Source organism: Neodiprion fabricii, chromosome 3, assembly GCF_021155785.1.
Source record: "Neodiprion fabricii isolate iyNeoFabr1 chromosome 3, iyNeoFabr1.1, whole genome shotgun sequence".
In the NCBI taxonomy this organism is placed as follows: Eukaryota; Metazoa; Arthropoda; class Insecta; order Hymenoptera; family Diprionidae; genus Neodiprion; species Neodiprion fabricii.
In genome coordinates, this window is record NC_060241.1 from 7817833 (window position 1) to 7834768 (window position 16936).

The 16936-nt window shown below is 34.7% G+C and overlaps 3 protein-coding genes across 11 annotated transcripts; 1 reads left to right on the forward strand and 2 right to left on the reverse strand.

Moving 5' to 3' along the window:
* The first annotated feature begins 1202 nt into the window (after window positions 1-1202).
* LOC124177268 (protein PFC0760c-like) lies at window positions 1203-6530 on the forward strand. Of its 4 annotated transcripts, none has more exons than XM_046559447.1 (5): window positions 1203-1583; window positions 2699-2974; window positions 4138-4431; window positions 4509-5884; window positions 5985-6148. In XM_046559447.1, the coding sequence occupies exons 2-5, from the start codon at window positions 2709-2711 to the stop codon at window positions 6011-6013; spliced, it is 1965 nt and encodes a 654-aa protein (XP_046415403.1). In that variant the 5' UTR covers window positions 1203-1583; window positions 2699-2708; the 3' UTR covers window positions 6014-6148. The 4 variants fall into 4 exon arrangements, with proteins under 4 accessions (XP_046415403.1, XP_046415402.1, XP_046415401.1 ...); XM_046559446.1 differs by having other exon boundaries at window positions 1208-1583; window positions 2684-2974; window positions 4509-5892; window positions 5985-6530; XM_046559445.1 differs by having other exon boundaries at window positions 1208-1583; window positions 4509-5892; window positions 5985-6530.
* LOC124177270 (protein SHQ1 homolog) lies at window positions 6382-13552 on the reverse strand. 6 transcript variants are annotated; one of them, XM_046559453.1, is made up of 10 exons: window positions 13479-13552; window positions 12227-12930; window positions 11914-12104; window positions 10878-11095; window positions 9709-10113; window positions 9452-9575; window positions 8739-8902; window positions 8486-8640; window positions 7672-7719; window positions 6382-7107 (listed from the first exon to the last, which is right to left on the reverse strand). In XM_046559453.1, exons 2-10 carry the CDS (start codon window positions 12439-12441, stop codon window positions 6975-6977), a joined length of 1653 nt encoding a protein of 550 aa, XP_046415409.1. In that variant the 5' UTR covers window positions 12442-12930; window positions 13479-13552; the 3' UTR covers window positions 6382-6974. The 6 variants fall into 6 exon arrangements, with proteins under 6 accessions (XP_046415409.1, XP_046415405.1, XP_046415406.1 ...); XM_046559449.1 differs by lacking the exon at window positions 13479-13552 and adding an exon at window positions 13254-13403; XM_046559450.1 differs by lacking the exon at window positions 13479-13552 and adding an exon at window positions 13068-13220.
* A 1702-nt stretch (window positions 13553-15254) lies between these two features.
* LOC124177499 lies at window positions 15255-16411 on the reverse strand (the record flags this gene model as incomplete). Its single annotated transcript, XM_046559912.1, has 1 exon — window positions 15255-16411. A coding segment is annotated over one exon (1038 nt), but the record flags the coding sequence as incomplete, so codon positions are not given.
* Window positions 16412-16936: the final 525 nt, after the last annotated feature.

Consider the following 16936-nt stretch of genomic DNA (forward strand, 5'->3'; position numbering starts at 1 on the left):
CACTGTTCTTGTAATCACACACAGTCCAAGTTCACGTGACAATCTGTGTCTCGCTTTGGACGTATTAAAAGTAAATTTCGTACATGTGTGATACACATAAACATCCATGCATTATGTGTGTATAATAGTACGTATTAAGAGAAGCAGAGAATTAGAACTCTCGTTATTATATAACATACATATGGATATGAAGGATCCAGCATCGATTATTATGGTTATTGTATCAACGAATTACGTGAATTATTCATGACTATATTCAACGACATTACATTAAAAATACACAAAAACTTGTATTATCACAATACCAAATATTTTACGCTATTTGAAGTACGTGTGGAAGAAAAACGATTTTCTTCATCGTTAGTCTTTCGAGCAAATTTTGAGGCACGATGATATTAAGTTTTGAAAATATATGATCAGTCAATTACGTGAAAAAAATTACCTCGATTATCAATTTTTTTACTAAAAAATAAAAACTACACGAGTGAAAATATTCGCAGTTATTATTTCAATTAATTTGTAAATGAACTTTGACTGGACGGTTATCCATAGATTGAGATATCAACTCCCAAACTTCATTTGATTCTGATTTCCTCAAAAAATATTATTACAAAATGCAGAAGACAATGATATCTTCAGCAAAAAGTTTTTGCTGCCACCCAATTCAGTTGCGAAATGTTTACTTCTTCCATGGAAGCAAACAGATAATATATATTTCACATATTTGTAATCGAAAATGTTCCTGGTTAAACTCTGGAGTTGAGAGTAAATTGTTTGTCAGTAATTAATTTTCGACCGAGAACCTTAGTCTTCATTATCCGATACAAACATAAAATCGTATTAAAATTATTACCGAATCAATTTGTGCGTTCTCATTAAAGATATCACGCTAAAGCTGATTAAATAATGCAGATTGGTAAGCAATTATTTAATCAGACAGATATGATTGTTGTTTCTCTAGTTTCAACTACAGAGGCAAAATTTTTAACCGCCAATTGTAAGCCGGATTTCTTACCTTCGTATTATTGACCACGAAATGTGAAGCACGTGTAAAAAAATATCCCGAATAACGCTACATGTATGTATACTTTATATTTGTTAAAAATACTTCAGTCGTTCTGTCAGTTATTTCAAGTGTACAATTACATTAATCATACATTAAACTGCAGTATAACGTTTGATACCGTTCAGTTCTTAACGGCCATCGAATTGAAGACAGTTACATGTTATTGCGTTTCCATTTTTTCTAAATCTACAATATTACGCACAAGTTTAATGTAATACACGAATACTATTAGTAAGGATATAATTTACGGTTATTTCACGACCATGCATGTATAATAATCGAGCGTTGTGCGTCGCGGGATATGCGGGCACGTTTTAGTATAATATACACCGAGGGAGAGGACTTAAGTATGTTAAGTTAAAGAGGGAGAACTTGTGGACCAATGTCAGCAGCAGCAGCTGCGTAATACAGATATGTATCAAGGAAAACGGATTTCAATTCCGGAGGCAGTTTTCAACTGATAGGCGCTCGTTAAACTTGCCTCTGCAGTATCTTGGCGCCGAGTTGATGCCGCACTGTAAGTTTTAATTTTTATTAATTACTTTCTTGCCGTACACTCCGACGATTTCTCGCCTGGCCGTCGCCTTACCAGTTAAGAATGATACGTTACCTATTCTTGTTTCAATTTTTATTGTTTAATCGACGAATTTCGTTCAATGTCAGGCGTGACGAACGTTTGAAAAAAAAAACAAATACTCACAAACGGCCAATTATTATACGCGATTAATATCAATGCATTGCAGACGCGGTTTTATATCTAAGTATCGGATTTATAATTAATTTTTATTTAAACAAAATCCCTTTTGTTTCGTTACATAAAACGGCAAAACTTCGCATATTCTTAGTCCGAATTTAAAAATATGAAACACTATTATTGTCACTTTAGAAGCACATTTTTTTAAATGTAATCTCTTCTCGATTAACTGAAACTTGAGAAAATTTTTTACAACACATAGATTTGAACGCGATTGCAAAAAGGGAGAAACGAAATTAATCTATGTCGACAAATTAGGAAAACGGAAATATATTTATAATTTATTATTCCTTTTTTCGATAATGTAATACTGTGGTAACGTTAATTTGTTGATCGTTAATCTGATTTCGATTCCTAGGGTTTCTAACTCTTTATGAAAGAAGCCTCTACCGTGGCAAAAGGAGAAAGTATGATAGAAAGTTAGTTTGGCGAACACGTATCAACTTTGTTTGAAAAATAGCGATTTTACGTCAAAACACGTGCGAACCTTTTTCGGATAAGATTGTAAAAAAGCTTCATCAACATTTCCTTCACTTACACGATCGAAACTTTTTTTGTTGGAGAGCTATACAGCCCATCAATCGAAAACGAAGAAACTTCTTAGCTTGGATCTCTATCATGAAAAAATAATTGCACTTAAAACTGCGCTCATTCAATAATTTCTAAGGTGAACAATATACTGAAGTGAATTTGAGTAAAATCTGGATCACATTTACCAAGATGAGAACTAATTTTTTTCGTCACATTCTTAGATTAGATTTGAAACGTGACTGGATCTGTGTTTTTCCCATTTGTTCAATTCAAATGATACTAACTCTCGTAAATCTTTTCCGAGTACAATGAAAAATCATCATAAATAACAGTATTTTCTAATCAAGGTTTAATAAGATGCGAATCTTCCTGGCATTTGCTCTGGTGACTTCGATTTCCCATTGCTCTTGCATTCCGATTGAAGTACGACCAGCAGGTTTCTCTTGGCAGGATGGTTCCTCCTTGGTTTCGGCGTTGACATTAAGAGTGAAAAAGAACACTGACGACAATGAGTACATCGAAGAATGTACCCCGGTTCAAAGTTGGCAGGAAGAACCTGGGATCATAAGCGTCATAGCATTTTTAGATGCGTCGTGGCAGTACAGCCATCGACAAGCCACCATGTAAGCACATTGCATTTATCTATCATTTTGTATTTTCTATATTACTGCACGGCAGAATGTCAGTTACAAAACAATTGTAGAATTCGAGGAATTTGTCAAAGTGTCAAGGCAAGCTGATGAGAATGGCTCTGAATTTTTATTCGTTTCAACTATTTTCTCGCTGAATAACAATAACTAGAATTGTCAGCGAGAACATTAATTGAATCGTTTGAATTTATGTTCCAACAGAAGTTCTGAGAATTATTAAGACGCTGATAAAAAGAATCATATTAACGAACTTGGATTATTCGACTTTCTTTCTTATTTTTAGTTCCCAAATCATCAGTTTTTCTCCCATTATTTGTTTACAATAGAATAATATAAGGTTAATAAAGAAATGAATATTCTTGCAGAATGTATTGAATAAATTCCCGACTTGACCTCATTTGGTTCTCATCCGTTCAAAATCCATTTGTTACAAATGATAATGACAACCAAGCATTTGATCTACATCAGTACTATAAAAAAATGAATTGATGCAACTTTGGGAAGTATTGCATGATACCGTAGCGCCAGTGTTAGCAAAATCGTTTATACCAGTGATTGACGCACTGCCAAAAAATGCTGAAACTGCAGCATTAACATAATGCTGATAACCTGAGGTCAGGAATATAATGGAAACTTTAACGACTTAGTTTCCTATGAACATTTTTCTCGGGTATATAAACACTTCTGCAATTATTTCAGAATCAGTCACTTCATATTATTAATTTATATCAATTGCTTTAACAACTTCAGAACAATGATTAATTAAGATAATTATAAGGTTGCAAAACTGGCTGAAGCTAGAAACTTAAGCCACTACAAAATTTACCTGTCGTTATCAAATTCACAAAAATAACTCAATTTCGTGCTGATGCTAAATTTTGTCGGACAAAATTATTTTTGTTGAAACAAATGATTCGTGCGTAATTGAAATTTTATATAAAACGATAGGTTACGAGAGGAGAATATAGACACTGCAGCCAAAGGTTTTCAACATCTTAAGAACCAGCAAAACAAATTTAAGTCGACAAGGAAAACGATTGTTCAATTAATATTGGTTATTGAGATGAAAGAACATTTTCTGCAGCTCAAATTTGAGTCGACTTACATTATTTTGAGTTACGATAATTTATTTACAGGCTCAAAACACTTCAAGGTCTTTTAGAAAAGACTAGTATAACCGGTATCCGATTTTATGTTGTGAATTCGTCGAAGCCAGAAGCTACGGTTAGCGCTATTGAAATAGAAGATGAAAAAGAAGCTTGGGGAGCAGCAGATTCGACAGAGGATCAAAATTTTCTGAAAATAGAAAGAACTAGAGAAGCCTTAAAGAACAAGATCGACCCAGATATAGAATTTATTCAAGATACGTCAGAACTTAAAATTTGGGAAAAGTTATCTGCATCGAGGGATCAAGTTTTAGTTATAGATAAGTAAGCCACATGATGTCTTAAAATTTGAAGAATAAAACGCCCTTATAATTCTAACAGTCTGTTGAAATTCTTCCTAGGTGTGGAAGGCTGAGTTACAGGGTAATAGTTCCATGGAGCATATTACATTTTCCCTATGTCAAAGCTGCAATTCTCTCGACTTACAAAGAACAGCCTTGCGGAAACTGTAACATTAGTCAAACGGAGAGTCAGGCAGATGTTACCACTGAAACAGCAACGACCACGACTGAAAGTGAAAAAATAAAAACCGAACAGCCTTTGGATACCCTACCAGAGAACTTGAATATTGATCACATGAGAGAAATTGCTGTAAAAAAGTACAAGCTCGATGACACCGATAATACCGCAACGAAAAAATATCATACTAAAGAGTCCCAGGATATTCCTGAAAATGTTATAAAACTTTTAAATGGAAGCGCCAGTGGACAAAAAGGTATCAATATCGGAGCTCTGTTACCAACAACAATTCAATATTCAGATGACGGCCGTGCTATCAGCTATTCACAAACTCCGATTCCAGTAATAGAGGATAAACAATACCAGAATACTTCCAACATTACGGATGCTCCAAATTCTGATAAAAACACAGAGGTAATGCCTGACAGTGATTTATCAGAAGCACTTTATAGTGAAAACAGCGATAATTTGGAACCGATAAAGCCCCAGGGTATGGAAACAGAGAATTCAACGGATCGCTACAGTGAAGAGGATAAAAATTATTATCTTGACAATGAACATGAGCGGCATAAGCTTGAAAAATCTGAATCCCTCAAATTGAAAAGTAGTTGGGAAAATAAGAATGGAGATGAAAATTCAGAGATAGATCCTTATTCATCAAGCGCTAATGATTCCAACAATCGCAGTAATGAAAGCAGCTCAGAGATGGAAATTTCAAGTCTGCTAGATTCGTTGTTCGAGAATAAAACTGCTAATCATATACACAGAACAAAACAAGAATTTGAAGGAATGAATTCCGAGGAACATTCACAGAATGCGGACTATTTGATGCCAATTAGGATAATAATGCACGCACCTCACAGGCATATACACGATGAACCGTTCAAGAAACATGAATACCTGGTCCTAAAACTTGGACGTCCAGAATATCACGGGCATTTACCATCTGACGAAGACTTCCTTGGAACAAATGACAGCAAACCAAATTCTGAAAATAACGATAAAAGTAAGGAAGTCGATGAAACAGATCCAGGGAGCGGAGAATATGACAACAATGATAATAAAAATGACCAACACCATGGCAATCGTCATCAACATCAACATCATCACAAATTAGGTAAAAATACGGACAAAGACGATCATCTGGACATTATATACTATAAAGATGAAAGCCCTGGTTTTTACGGAGAAGATGCAGAATATTGGAAAGACCCTGAGAACATAGAATATGACGAAAAGCTCGAAATGGAACAAATTGGTGAGAAGGTAGGAAATATAAATTTTACGACTTCATCGAGTTAATTGATTAGTAGCTGAGTATCAATCGGTTCGAATTACAATTTCAATTTCAATTTTAGGGAACACAAGGTGCTGTGAATTTCGATGAGATAAATATCGGTAACGCAAACGTCCAGGAGAGTACATTAAAAAATCCGCTTGACGAAAAAGTAGGAGAAGATACCGTCATTGATGACCAAATTATGGAAGAGGAGGCCAAGACAAATCGTCTGATTGAGCATTACAGCAAACTTATTCCGTGGCTTGACTATGCATTCGATCAATAACTTATAGGCATTTCAATTAATAAATTTATTTTTCCTTATAAATCTAGATATTATGAGTATTTGACAAAGCTCACTATGTAAATACTTACGTCATTTTCAACAATAATTCTTTTATGTTACATTCTACGCATATCCTTTGTAGGTACTTTCGAAGATCAGGTGTATATACAATAGTTTTTCCAAGAAAAGAATCTTGTAATGTAATTTAAGTAGTTGATAGAACTTTCATCAGGTAAAATTTAGAATTCGTGACTCGTCATGTTTTAGTCGAAGTTGGAAACCCGATTACACCTGGGAATTAGTTTTTTATTGAACTTCTTCGATGGCTGGCGACTTTAACAGCGATCTAAAAAAAGCTTTTCAGTGATGATAATTATCTTTGTACAGAACAAAAATTACATTTTGCACAAATTTAACTTGCAATATATGACAAATTGAAACCATAAACTAATTGGTATGGAAATGATACATCTAAAGGATAGCCATGAACTGTATGCGTTGGATAAATAGAAGATGTTATTACGTTTAATGAAAATAAATAAATAAACAACCGGTAAAAATGTCCAGTGGTGAACAAAAAATGTACAAAAGTTGACACTGAATTTCATCAAAAAATATCCGTATTTATATTACATATCGTATGATTCCGATAAATATTATTAAACATATTATTTATATCACCTTCAGCGCGTAGATATTTTTTTTCCTGATTAATACAAAAATTTATCAATTTTGTTTTCGGTGTCAAACTAATAGATGAAAACTATCAGGGTTAGTTGAAAATCATTCTACTTCGCTTGTATCATCAGAATCGAGACTTTCATCGGTACTTGTGCTTGATGAACTACTACTGTCAGATTCTGTTTCAGAATCAGTGTCGCTGCTATCCGACGAGCTCGAACTTCCTCTCCTCAATCTAAAATAATCGAATATACTTACATAAGTACAATGATCAATAATAACGTAAATTCATTACTTTTCTCTGATTTGTTATTGGCTAACATTCCACATACACGCATTCATGTTTTATAATTCAATTTTATCACGGAAATCACGGAAAAAGCGCTGTAAAGTGATAAAATGCAAACCAAACAAGCATAATAATTATCTGATGCGAGATGCTTGATCTCCCACAAAAAAAACTAAATGGCAGTAATAGAAAGACCAGAAACAATGATAAGAATACCATGGCAGTGAACATAGAAAATGCTCATTCAGGAAAAGAAGACACTGTAAACAACATGAAAAGGAAAGAGTCAACAAATTGTATTTAAAGTAACCATAAATTGTAATAGAAATAATATGGTTGCCAGAGATGAAGTTAAGCATCTTTTTTTTCTAGTCCATCATCTATTCACAAGGAATTATTTAAAAGCGTTTAGTATTTTGATTAAACGGTCTTTAAAAAAAAATTAGTATGGTTAAGAATTCAAAATAAAACTCTTTTCATTAAACTTTTACCATGTTTTGTAAAACTTACAAATAGTCTAAGAACTTTTTGCTCTCCATGGTGTACGTGAATTTAGGCCTTCAAAAATAGATTAAATTATCGTAGCAATTAGGTTCTGTATATTATAATTCTAACTTTAATATGAGACTTTCAAAACCAACTGAATCAATTTTCGTCCTACATAATTTGAAATAGCTACGTAATTAGCAAACTTAGCAGCACTCATCAAATGGAAAATTACTTTATTTTTTCAACCATACCTAAGAAAACGGTTTCGCGGTGTAAAAGCAGTTATGTTGTTCTGGTCTTGCACGAACAAAAATCATGACAAAATTTACGATTATGGAAAAAAATTCATTTAAAAGTTTGGATGTGCATGTGTAAAAGAAATACAAAGGATTCGATTTTGCAAAGACAGCAAAGAAACTATTTTCATAAACGGTATTTCATAACAATTTAAAATGATCGAATCATTTCAAGACAAGAAAAATAATTACAATAAGCAAAAAAATTAGACATGGAAAATTCAATCTTCTGGCCAAAGGAAACAACTTTTAAATTACAAGAACCGGATTTTACGTGACTATATTGGACTGCTTCAATTAATTTGAGGTCTGAGAATGACAGTAAGCCAAATGTATTGTTCAGTTAATATGGTCCAGAAATAAATTGAGTAGAACTATCTAATTGTTTACATAGCTCGAAACAATTTCACTGGAAACTTGTACTTAAGAAACTTTAAAATCATCAATGTAACTACATTGATTACATGTAAATACGATACATAATTTTTGAATTTTGATGTGTTCCTAAAACATTAGCAATCCCACGATAATTGACTTACTTCTCATCGTTCTTCTCGTATAATGCCATGTTGCCTACTTTGTCGACCATTTCATGGATGGCATTTTCTATAACTAAGTCTTCATCTTGAACGGAGAAAGCAGCTGCTTCTAATTCAACAAGATCTAACCCCATTTCGACTTTGTTTGGGTGTATCTAGAACCAGAGCAATAAAGTAAAAGTCAGTATGCAAATAAATGGGATTGAAATTTAGAGAGTCTAGAAATATTTTTTATTTGACAATCAGGAATTACCGTGCTCAACGATACGCTGAGAGATTCAATTAAGGACGATGGTGTTTGCTGCAACCAAATCAAGTAGTCCTTTATGTACAAGTGATTGAGCATGTACCGTGGTTCGTAGGAATTGTTGAAGAGCTCGTGTATTTCACACAAACGTTTCACTACATATTTTTTTCCTGAACATAAGAAACGTAATTTCACATCAGCAAACTGAGAACCAGTGATTACGATTTGAATTATTTTAAAAACAAACAATCAAGATTTCATTTTCACAAGCCAGTCATAAGAAATAAAATAAAAATTTCTCTCATTTATCCACAAGCTCTAGAACCTAAAAGTATTTAGTTTGTATTTTAACGATTGTTTGGAATATGTAAAATTCAGAGAATACAATATCTTGAAACAGACAATTTTTGACGCTTATAATTCGATGCTTTCAGTTTACATCATTGGTCTGTTTATGTATAGCAAAACCTTATTTCGTGCATCAGAATATACTTTAAAAAAATGTAGGAAATTAGGTAACACTCCTACACTTGGCTCCCACATTTTAGGTATATAAAGGATTTTCTGCTGACAAAAAGATTGAATAACTACTGTGATATGAAATAGGATATAAAAAGTGATAAAAAAGCTAGTTGTGTTGTCAATTTACTCACAGACATAGATCTATATAGATAATTGCTACCAAAAAACGAGTAAGCGATTCAGATATTTATACAGACCTAAACTGAGAACGATTTTAACATCGTTCAATACTTTTACAGATAGCTCCCAGTTTCTGTACAATGGGTAACACAACGATCTCCGTACACAAGCTGTAACAACTTCTTCCATATTATTGAACTCCTATAACATTAGAAAAATACAATTAGGTGAGAATCTGCGTAGAGCATCATTACAAAATTAGAAACTCTCGGATACTCAAACTTCTGGTTTTCTCTCCAGTTTGCTTTATCATTTAATTCCAATTGTAACTTGCCTGAAACCAGCAAAGCGTAGAACTCAATTTATTTATGGTCCATCCACTTTCTACCGTATTTTCACCCATGGTGGTCCTATGATTGTAACAACTGCCAAACAGAATATCAACTAAACCAAAGGTAATTTTTTCTACTTCCTTGCTATCCAACAAATACTCTTTGTTCGGCAGTTCTTTCAGTAAATCTTTTTCCGTATCTGTAAGCGTGATTTCGGTGCTTTTCAAGCTCTCCCATTCTGCCTTGAAATCAATGTAAGGTCTGATGTATTCTTCCTGAATTAAATCAGCCATATAATGTTCTTCACTGAACTGTTCAAACTCGTGCTTTTGCCTTAAACATGCACGCTCGATGGAAGGTGTGACATCGGGTGCTGGCAGATCTATTATTTCACCTGTCCACCCTGACTGAAATTAAACAAATAATAATAAACAATGTCCCGATTGAAAAATGATCACTATTTCTAGTAGTCGAAAACTCACAATTATGCTTAACATCTGATTTTTCAACTGCTTTTTTTTTTTTTTTGCGAATTGTCTATTGAATAGGCAAAAATATAAATATCAAAAAACCAGCTAACCAACCTGCCAAATTTCATTCTGCAAGAAATCTATTAATAAAGCCAAAATATACAAAGTATTTTAACAATGGCAGTACTTCTTGATTTTCGCTTCTTTTGAGGTCATTTGAGATCCCCTGTAAACTTAGGACTTTACAGGGATTGAAAGACATATTGTTTGCTGTATGTATACAAGGCAATTGAAAGTGAAAAATGGCAAATGTTAATTGGACACTGCTGATATTTTGTCTGCATTAATAATGCCTGTACTTTGAAAGTTTAGTCGCGAAAAGTGATGCTAAATTTTACTGAAAGATCTTCTGCGATGGTAAAATAATACGTTATTTTTTGGGAAAGGTGCAAAAATGAACGATAATCAAGACAACGATAAAAAAAAATTAAAATCATAAAATTACTCGTCATCCCTAAAGATTTAATAAGATGACGAACTTAAATATAAATGAATTCTTAGCACGAAGCTTTACAAGAGAACTAGACGTGCGACTAGGAATTGGATGGGATAAAAAACTACGTAAGCTAATGTTTTACGGCTCAAAGTATTCTTGAAATGTGAAAACATGGACAAACAGTTTTACAACATGATTTACAAACCTCAAATGATGCCAGAGCACGGGAAAACTTGCCCCCGAAACCGTAGTTGGGAGGTTGAATAGAAAATTGTATATTTTCTTGATTAAGATTCTGAGGCAGAAACCATTCGTCTCCGTCTCTGTTCTCACCATCAACCGTTGCTTCTTCGCTGTTGCACTTCACTTCGTTGGTTTGCAATTCATCATTTTTCTCTTCCGCTAAACTCACAACAGGATTACCTAGAGAATAAGCAATATATATAACATGGTAAACCTCAAGCACTGTATGCTTATGTCTTCGTAATATGGAAAATCGTAGCGAAGAAATAGTACGAATTTATTGAAATAGTATAGTTAAACAAGTCGCACAAAGAATCCAAATCTTTTACATCGGCCCTTATTTGGAACATTTTAATACATTCTGGCATTGAAAAGTCATCGGTGACTACAAGGCTAAGAATGTATCAAATTTCAAAGAAACTGAGCATGCGAATAATAATATACAATACACACACACTCACGGGACACGGCTAAGTTGAAAACAAGTTTGATGTCATTTAATCAAAAATCAACTGATTTCCAATCATAGTAAATGAGCTCCAAAAATCCCCACGTATTAGACAGAACTCTAATATTTGCTTGATTATTCCTTGCACCATAATATTCTACTGTAAGTTTTTTATAATAAATAGGCAACATGCAATTTAATTTAAACTTTATAAAATCGCAGTCTCTTTCAGCTTGTGACATTTTGATAATCAAATTTAAAATGTTTTATTCATTAATGTTGAATAGTAACAAGATTAGAATTGACAATATCCATTATGACGGCGCATTTTTAAAAAGAAATGTGAATTTTGGAATGTAAACTGTGAATTAAGTATCAAATACAACAAAGTATATTAATATTACAGCTGCAATCCTTACCGATTTCTCTTACCGTTGCAAAATAGTGATTTGTTTTTTATGTTTCAGTAAATGAATATTGCAAACTTGAACCTTTTAAATATCACTGTGTAAGCGGTGGATACTTTGAAACAACTTTATCACAATCTTACTTATAACTTCTATAGTCGGAACAGCCTGGGTTCTTTTTTTCGGTGGAGCAAGCAACGTTGTAATCATATCCAGGTTCTGAAATTCTTCTCCTTTATTGACTTTTGAGAACCGTAAGGTAAAGTCACCTTTCTCAGCATCGTATGATCCAGAAGACGAATCATTCTCAACTATTTTACCAGGAAGATTTAATCTGGAAGTTGATTAGAAAGTACACGTAAATCTATGCTAGCAAAATAAAAAAAAATTAAAAACTAAAAAATTGTTCTATATAAAGGCAACAAGAAAGTAAGTAAACGACATTCTTTTACATACCTGAGATAATAAGGAGCAGAGTAAAATCTGAAGTCATAATCTTCCACATAAACTTCTGTGTCTTTGATACGTGCATACGGAGCGTGAACAGTTACGGTAACTTCATCTACTGTTTGTGTCAGTTCGAAACGTGGGGTCAACATGCTTCTTTTTCCAAAGTGACAATTGGTGGATAGAAAAAAGTCTTGTAAAGATTTCGTGTGTGAAGAATTCATCAAGTTTTGAAATTGAGTTGCATAAATGTGTCGTTGATTGAAAAGTGTATGATTAATTTAAAATTAGCCTTCTGTTTCCATACTTTTAATTTTATTAATTTGAACTTAGCTCTTGTGATAGATACAGGAAACTTTCTAGTACGTTACATCTAACGTTATTTACTGTTAATTTGAAAATTGTAAGTACAAGTTGTTGTTACAAATCTAGCGAAAAACATGCAACCTACACGAGAAATTTCTTCAGGAAATTTCACGTCTGAATATTACCGTAAACTATATAAACATGTATAAGATCGTATTTCCTTTGATCACAGTCTGTGGGCTGGGAACTCGTAGGGTGGGGGGTGCCTAAAAGTAGTGTTTATTTCCGCCACTTGGAGCAGTGCAACCTTTCGTCCGAATCCCCCCGCAACTTGGTTCACCCACAGGGCGAGCATTTGCAATCTCTCTACCAGTTTCTAGTCAAGAGGTAGCTTTTGAACAGCTGTGCTATAATAGAGTAAACTATATTTTTAATCGATAAAAAATAAGTGCATTGCTCATTAAAACGTAATACTTCACTTTATTTTCTTCAGATTATTTATTTGATATATGTATACGATTTTTTGCAGTAATAAATATCATACATTTTCAGATCTAATCATTTTTTTACCGCTGAATTTGTGGTAAGAATAGTTATTTTTTATCGTCAAAACAAGTTGGGCTCACTCATTGTCAGACAAACTGAATCCTAAACTGGGACACACGACATTTGAGACACTAATCGTTGAATGAGGATATGTAATACAACGCACTAATACATAAATTTATACCTATGCATCATGTTGTAAGGAAACAAGGTGAAACCATGCGCATACGCTTTAGTTGAACCAATCAGAAAACATATCCAAGGTGACGTCATATAAGCTTGATATTTTGTCCTTCGGTGTTTACGTTATTATTCTTGCAACTTTTGACTGCGCAAACTGGCATTTTCAGGAAACAGAATATACGGAAATAATTAAGTAATCTCAAGTAACCTAATTACGCGATATTACGTGATTTCTGTGACGTCACTTGGATATGGGCAGACTGAGCGAAAATCGGTCTTCAGTTCTGGCACACCTTGTATATTTACATCATGCTATGCATAAAGGCTGATAGCCTTATGGGACTTTTCGTAATCGAAAATGGACCAGATAAATTCTTCGTCAAGCAGCGCCCTCTGCGTCCTTCCTTATATGCCCAACTCAAGTCGGCAAGCGGTCGGTACGTAGAGACGACAAGAACTGATGTTACCATCGCTCACCGCATGTACCCAGATAATGCAGAGTCGAATATTGTTATGCCTATGGAACGACGAACCGGGAGCAGACTGAAATTTTCAGATAACTCCGTGAGGACGCCGTATAGTGTTCAATAACGACAATTCATCTGGGCCAAATTCAGCAATGTTAATATAACTCCATCGGATCGCCAAAAATAATAGTATCTAAATAGATGCGCAATGAATATGCACCTGGTTTGCTGTTAACAGAGTTGCAAACCTTTTCTTGACGCGAAGAATGAGAGACGTAGTCGAAGAAGTTAAGCCCGCTGCACACGGGGCTTGTTTTGCTGATAGATCGCATGCGGGGTACTAGGATGGCTGCTCTGCTGGGAGCGCTGCTAGAAAGTGGCGCCTCTGATGGCTCTGAAGCGTGGTCGCGTGCTGGATTTCGGTGATAGAACGTGTGCTATTTTTCGTGATGGTTTTCTTGCGCGTAGCAAAATACTATTTTTAAAAACCTGATCCATAAACGACGAACGAGAAATTTTTATTTTCCACGTGTTCCTTTTCAAAATTCAAAAGTCGAAAAAAACACCCTATCGTTCCTCTATCTCTGTGGGAAAGTGAAACATTTTTTGACGAAAACGATAAACAAGAGAAAATTTTATTTTTTCCGTTCAAGTCAAATTTTCAGAATCTGTCGAATCGATAAAAACACCCTATCGTGCCTTTATCTCCGTAGAAAAGCAAAAAAAACTTTTAAGAAGCCTGAAGGGAATGATAAATGAGAGAAATTTCCATTTTTCATGTGTTCCTTAAATTTTCAATTTTCAAAAATTGACAAACAAACCAGAAAAAATGATGAACGAAGGAAATTTTTGTTTTCCACGTTTTCCTTAAATTTTCAAAATTCAAAAATCGAAAAAAAACAATCATGACAATTTCTTCGATGTAAAATCTTGTTCGTTCGAGGGGGAATAAATTCTGGTTAGAAAGTGACAGAAAAAGAGTACACCAACCTGTTTTGACATCACCGACAACCAAAAAATCTTGATTTTCATTTTCTTTTATAAAAATTCCATTCCATAAGTCTCCTGTTTGTTTTTTCATTTCGTTATTTATGTTTAATATTTCACGTCATTCTTTATGTATAATTGTAAGCATTAAAAATTACTCCAATTGCTAAAATTAAGGTCAACGCGAAGCGGCAAGATCGATGAAGGAACAAAAATTAACTACGGTTCACAGTTCTCAGGAACTATGGATTTTTCTCGGTCGAACTTTTCTCTCTGACACCAGCTTCGATAATCGTTGAGAAAGTCGTAAAAAAATATAATCGTTCCCTTCGTCGCTTGCACTTCGAACGACACTCTGGCCATTCACACTCTCCGGAATTTCTCGAAATTTCCCAGAAGTCCTCGGCGAATATCCAAAAACTCGAGAATCTGTGTAATTTTGGAGGGATTCTTTTTTCAATTGTCGATGCTGCTTAGTCAGAGATGTTTTCAAAAGTCTTTCGTACACAAACAAAATTCGAATAATATAAAACCAGGAATGGCATTTATTTATTTCTGTATAAACATTGTACAAATACTGTCAAATACAAATACAAGCCGCGGCCGCAGTGCTAGTAAATAAATTAATAAATGAATAAATACTATGAACTTGCTCGTAGAGCAATGACTAATAGTTACCTCGTTCAATAGCGGTATATTGAAATGGCACTATGCCTGTAGTATTAAAGTATGCACAAAATTTATCTCGTATCTCTAGAGCTTCGTTACTGCTTCGGTTATTTCTCAGATATAGGGAGGCATTCTGCCCTTCGGATAATTGTACTGCATTACAATTACTATCAACGCGGGTTGAGATTCTGTAATTATGCGGTACGTACCATTGACTGGAATCATTGTTAGATTTATTGATTAAATAATTATGTAAAAGCACACACGCGTAAGTTATTCTCTCTACTTTTTGAACGGAGAGAGATATCGTAGAAAGTAAAACGCGCCATCTGTTTGCCAGTATGCCAAAAGCGTTTTCAACAGCTCTGCGAGCACGGCTCAATCTGTAGTTGAATATTCTTTTGTCAAGCGTCAAGTTTCTATCCAGATACGGCTTTAACAAATTAGGTTTCAAGGCAAATGCGTCGTCACCGACAATCACGTACGGTAATTTGTAACAAAAGCCTGGAATTTCACATGGAGCAGGTAAGTTCAACGTTCCATCGTTGATCTTAGTCCAGAATGGGCTCTCACGCAAAACAGCAGAATCGTGCATACGTCCATTTCTTCCGACGTCAACGAACAAAAATCTGTATTCAGCATCGACAAGACCCAGAAGCACAATGCTGTCTTTTCCCTTATAATTACGGTAAATCGATCCGTCACTTCGAGGGGGACGAAAATTGATGTGTTTCCCATCCAGCGCACCGATGCAATGAGGAAAATTCCATAAAGTATCGAATTTGTGAGCGATAACCTGCCATTCCTCCGGCGATGATGGGAAATTCCATACTTTTGAGTCGAGTACTTCTACTATTGCTCTTAAAGTTTCATCAATCACTTTTGAAATTGTGTTCGCGGCTATGCGAGTGGAGTAGCTCAAATCTTGAAAGGTATTGCCCGTTGCTAAATATCGAAGAGTCACAGTGAGTCTGTCCCTCGGTGATATAGCTTGACGCATAAAGGTATCCTGTTTTTTTATGGCCGGAGTCAGAAGTGTCAACTCATTCCAGTCATCTTCCATCATTCAAGTATAATTGGTGAAACTGGCTGGATCTTCAGGGCTAAACAAAAATTTAGCATAAATATGCATTGAAAAGTCAAGTATAAAATTGAAAATCCAAAAAAGTAATAATAAATAAATTGAAAATCATATGGTTACATACCCGAGCTCACGAAATACCATATTTAGAACATTCTGTCCTCTATCACGCCGTAACAGCCACTCGCGACTCCACAATTTACGTTTTCGTTGTTTCAGTAGATGTCTACGTTTAAAAGCAGTTACTACAGCTGACACGATAATTGCTTTCCTACGTCGAATTATTTCAGCCGCAATGGTTTGTTGCACTCGAGCGTCCATGGTACTGTTGAGGTTAGAAATGCTGGGACTACGTATTCGCCTATACTTTCTCTCTAGGCTCCCTGCACGCCAGCACGCCTAGCGACAAGCATCGTGTGAAGCCAACCCAACGAGGGTGCCATCGTTGCACCCAGCGCCACAGCCAACTTGGAACCCAGC

What these genes read in the sequence shown, in the direction of transcription:
- LOC124177268 (XM_046559446.1), top strand. Translation starts at nt 2,709, where the DNA reads ATGCGAATCTTCCTGGCATTTGCTCTGGTGACTTCGATTTCCCATTGC. An exon ending in AGCCATCGACAAGCCACCAT is followed by an intron (nt 2,975 to 4,137) that starts GTAAGCACATTG and finishes ATTTATTTACAG; the next exon opens with GCTCAAAACACTTCAAGGTC. An exon ending in CAAGTTTTAGTTATAGATAA is followed by an intron (nt 4,432 to 4,508) that starts GTAAGCCACATG and finishes AATTCTTCCTAG; the next exon opens with GTGTGGAAGGCTGAGTTACA.
- LOC124177270 (XM_046559453.1), bottom strand. Translation starts at nt 12,441, where the DNA reads ATGAATTCTTCACACACGAAATCTTTACAAGACTTTTTTCTATCCACC. An exon ending in TCAGCGTATCGTTGAGCACG is followed by an intron (nt 8,641 to 8,738) that starts GTAATTCCTGAT and finishes CTCTGGTTCTAG; the next exon opens with ATACACCCAAACAAAGTCGA. An exon ending in TACGAGAAGAACGATGAGAA is followed by an intron (nt 7,720 to 8,485) that starts GTAAGTCAATTA and finishes CTATTTTTGAAG; the next exon opens with GCCTAAATTCACGTACACCA.